The sequence below is a fragment of the Corvus kubaryi genome, unplaced genomic scaffold (assembly GCF_017639235.1).
Source record: "Corvus kubaryi isolate FWS band 111438036 unplaced genomic scaffold, C.kubaryi_AGA036_p1.0 37193, whole genome shotgun sequence".
NCBI lineage: Eukaryota > Metazoa > Chordata > Aves > Passeriformes > Corvidae > Corvus > Corvus kubaryi.
In genome coordinates this window covers 958,294-960,989 of record NW_024581055.1, presented here as the reverse complement: position 1 = coordinate 960,989, position 2,696 = coordinate 958,294, and the positions used below count along the sequence as shown (strand labels likewise).

Below are 2,696 nucleotides of genomic sequence, written 5' to 3'. Positions count from 1 at the left end.
CAGGCCTGGGGGGGTCTGGGGACATCCGAGGGTTTGGGGACACCCAGCCCCAGGGGGTCTGGGGACATCCGAGGGTTTGGGGACACCCAGCCCCGGGGGGAATTGGGGACATCCGCGGGTTTGGGGGTGTTTGGGGACATCCGAGGGTTTGGGGACACGCAGCCCTGGGGGGGTTTGGGGACATCCGAGGGTTTGGGGACATCCGCGGGTTTGGGGACACCCAGCCCCGGGGGGATCTGGGGACATCCGAGGGTTTGGGGACACCCAGCCCTGGGGAGGGTGAGGGTTTGGGGGCACCTGAGAATTTTGGGGTGGGTGGGATAGGATGGGATCAGGGAGCACCTGGATGGGGTTGGGAAGCCCCCAAATGGGATTAGGGAGCACCTGGATGGGGTCGGGGGTCCCCTACTCCTCCCGGTGGGGCTCGGGAATCGCCCCCAATCCCTCCCTCGGTCCCTCTGTCCCGGTGTGGAATTCCGGGATGCTGATGCCGTCCCTCCCCGCAGCCCCCCCGGAGGGTCCCTCCCCGCTGCCGGGGTCCCCGCGGCGCCAGGAAGAGCCGGGAGAGCTGGAGCGGCTCCTGGAGCTGGGGACACCCGGCAGCGAGCGGCGCGGCCCCGGGGTGGCCCCGGGGGACATCACCTCCGCCGTGTGACCCCCCCGGGACACCGGGGCCGCGCCGGGGGCTGCTCCCGGGGGGGTTCCCGCTTCCCGATGGATTCCTGGGGTTTTTTACGTGGGTTTTGTACTTTTTTAGGGATTCTGGGGGGCGGGACAGGGACCTTTGGTGGGGGTATTAAACGTGTCACTGGGTGCCACCAGGGTTTGTGTCCTTGGGTGTCCGTGTGTCCGTGCCTGTTCCCGGGGTGTGTCCCCTCGGGTGTCCCCAGTGTCACCAGCTGCCTGTTTGTCCCCAGGATGTGTCCCCTGCACATCCCGAGTGTCCCCAAGTGTCCATGTGTCCCCAGGATGTGTCCCCTCGGGTGTCCCGAGTGTCCCCAGGTGTCCATGGAATGTGTCCCCTCAGGTGTCCCAAGTGTCCCCAGCTGTCCACGAGTCCCCTCAGGTGTCCGTGTGTCACCAGGATTTGTGTCCTCGGGTGTCTGTGTGTCCCTGGGATGCACCCCAAGTGTCCCCACGATGTGTCCTTGGGTGTCCCTGCATCCCTGGGATGTGTCCCCAGGTGTCCGTGTGTCCCCAGGAGCTGTCCCCTCAGGTGTCCGTGTGTCCCTGGGATTCTGGCCATCCCTGTGTGTCCCCACGTTTGTCACTGGGATGTGTCCCGGGGTGTCCCAGACAGACCCCAGGCGTGGGTGGCCCCAGGAGGAGGAGGAGACACCCCAAAGTGCCCAAGGCAGGTGGCACCGGGCACAGAAAGAGCCATTTTTAACCCCAAAATGCTCCCGTGTCACCCCAAACCTCCCTTCCCCTTCCCAGGGTCTGGATTCCCGGGAATGCTGAGGGTGACAGGAGGTCCCCAAGGGAGAGGGGACATCCCAAGCCACGTCCCCTCTGTGGCCCCACCCGGCGTCGGTTTTGGGGTTCGGGGTCTTTTGGTTGTTTTGTTTTGTTTTTCTTTTGATTTTTTATTTTTTTCTCTTTTTTTTGCTCCTTTTTTTTTTTACATAAAAAGTTCCGTAAAAATTGGATAAAGTAAAATGCTCGAAGCAGTAAAATCAATCTTATCAACATGGCCAGAAATCCGCAGTATTTACAGGGAAAATGGGAGGAAAACCTCGCGGAACCAAAAGGAAAACCAAGGAAACAACCCCAAAAAAAAAACCAAAAAAAACCTTGGGAATAACCCCCAAAGTCTCCTGCCAAACGTTCCCGTGGGATCGGCACGTTTGGGGCTGAAAGCAACGGGAAAAAAGCAAATTATTATCAATATATTCACATATACGTTAAAATATAATACAGAGCTTGGGAGGAGAGCCGGGCTCAGCAAAGCCTGGATCGGGAAAAGCAGGCTTGGGAAAGCCCGGCTCGTCCGCGGCGGCGGGAACGGAGTTTGTTTTCCTTAAAAAAACAAAAATTTATCATCATCATCATCATCAATTCACAGGTTGGTGGCTCGGAAGGGCGAATCCCGGTGGGACTCGGGGCTCCCGAGGGCCGGGGGGTCATTCCAGGGGCTATTCCAGCTCCGTGTCCTCTTTGGGCTTGTAGAGGATCCCGAATTTCTGCATGTACTTCTTGATGTATTCCTTGGTTTTGTGTTTGACGTTCTCGTTGCACTCCAGGTCCTCGGGGTTCTTGCAGTACTTGAGCTCCTTGTTCATCACTCCGTGGGTCAGCTGCGGAGAGGCCGGGAATGCCGCGGGAATGCCGCGGGAATGCCGCGGGAATGCCGGAGTCAGGCCCGGAATTCCCAGCGAGCCGAGGCCTGGGCACTCCCCAAGCCACTGTGCTGCTACTTCCCAAATATTTCTGCTGATTTCCAAATGTTCCCTGAGCTACTGTCGTATTACTCCTCAAATATTCCTCAAATATCCCCCAAATATCCCCCAAATATTCCTCAAATTTCCCCAAATATCCCTCAAATATCCCCCAAATATCCCCCAAATATTCCCCAAATTTCCCCAAATACCCCTCAAATATTCCCCAAATATCCCTCAAATATCCCTCAAATATCCCCCAAATATCCCTCAAATATCCCTCAAATATTCCCCAAATATCCCCCAAATATTCCCCAA

At 57.5% G+C, this 2,696-nt stretch overlaps 1 protein-coding gene and 1 long non-coding RNA gene across 2 annotated transcripts in view; one reads left to right on the top strand and one right to left on the bottom strand.

The window, feature by feature from the left end:
* Positions 1-1,346: 1,346 nt before the first annotated feature.
* The window catches only part of LOC121661786, a 15,350-nt gene continuing 14,000 nt past the window's right edge, over positions 1,347-2,696 (top strand). The window contains exon 1 of the long non-coding RNA XR_006015090.1: positions 1,347-1,358. This is a non-coding gene — a long non-coding RNA (uncharacterized LOC121661786). The remainder of the gene's footprint in view (positions 1,359-2,696) is intronic.
* Positions 1,650-2,696, bottom strand: part of SETD2 (SET domain containing 2, histone lysine methyltransferase) — a 49,866-nt gene continuing 48,819 nt past the window's right edge. The window contains exon 21 of the mRNA XM_042022288.1: positions 1,650-2,297. Coding sequence (XP_041878222.1) covers positions 2,136-2,297 — 162 coding nt within the window. The 3' untranslated portion in view covers positions 1,650-2,135. The remainder of the gene's footprint in view (positions 2,298-2,696) is intronic.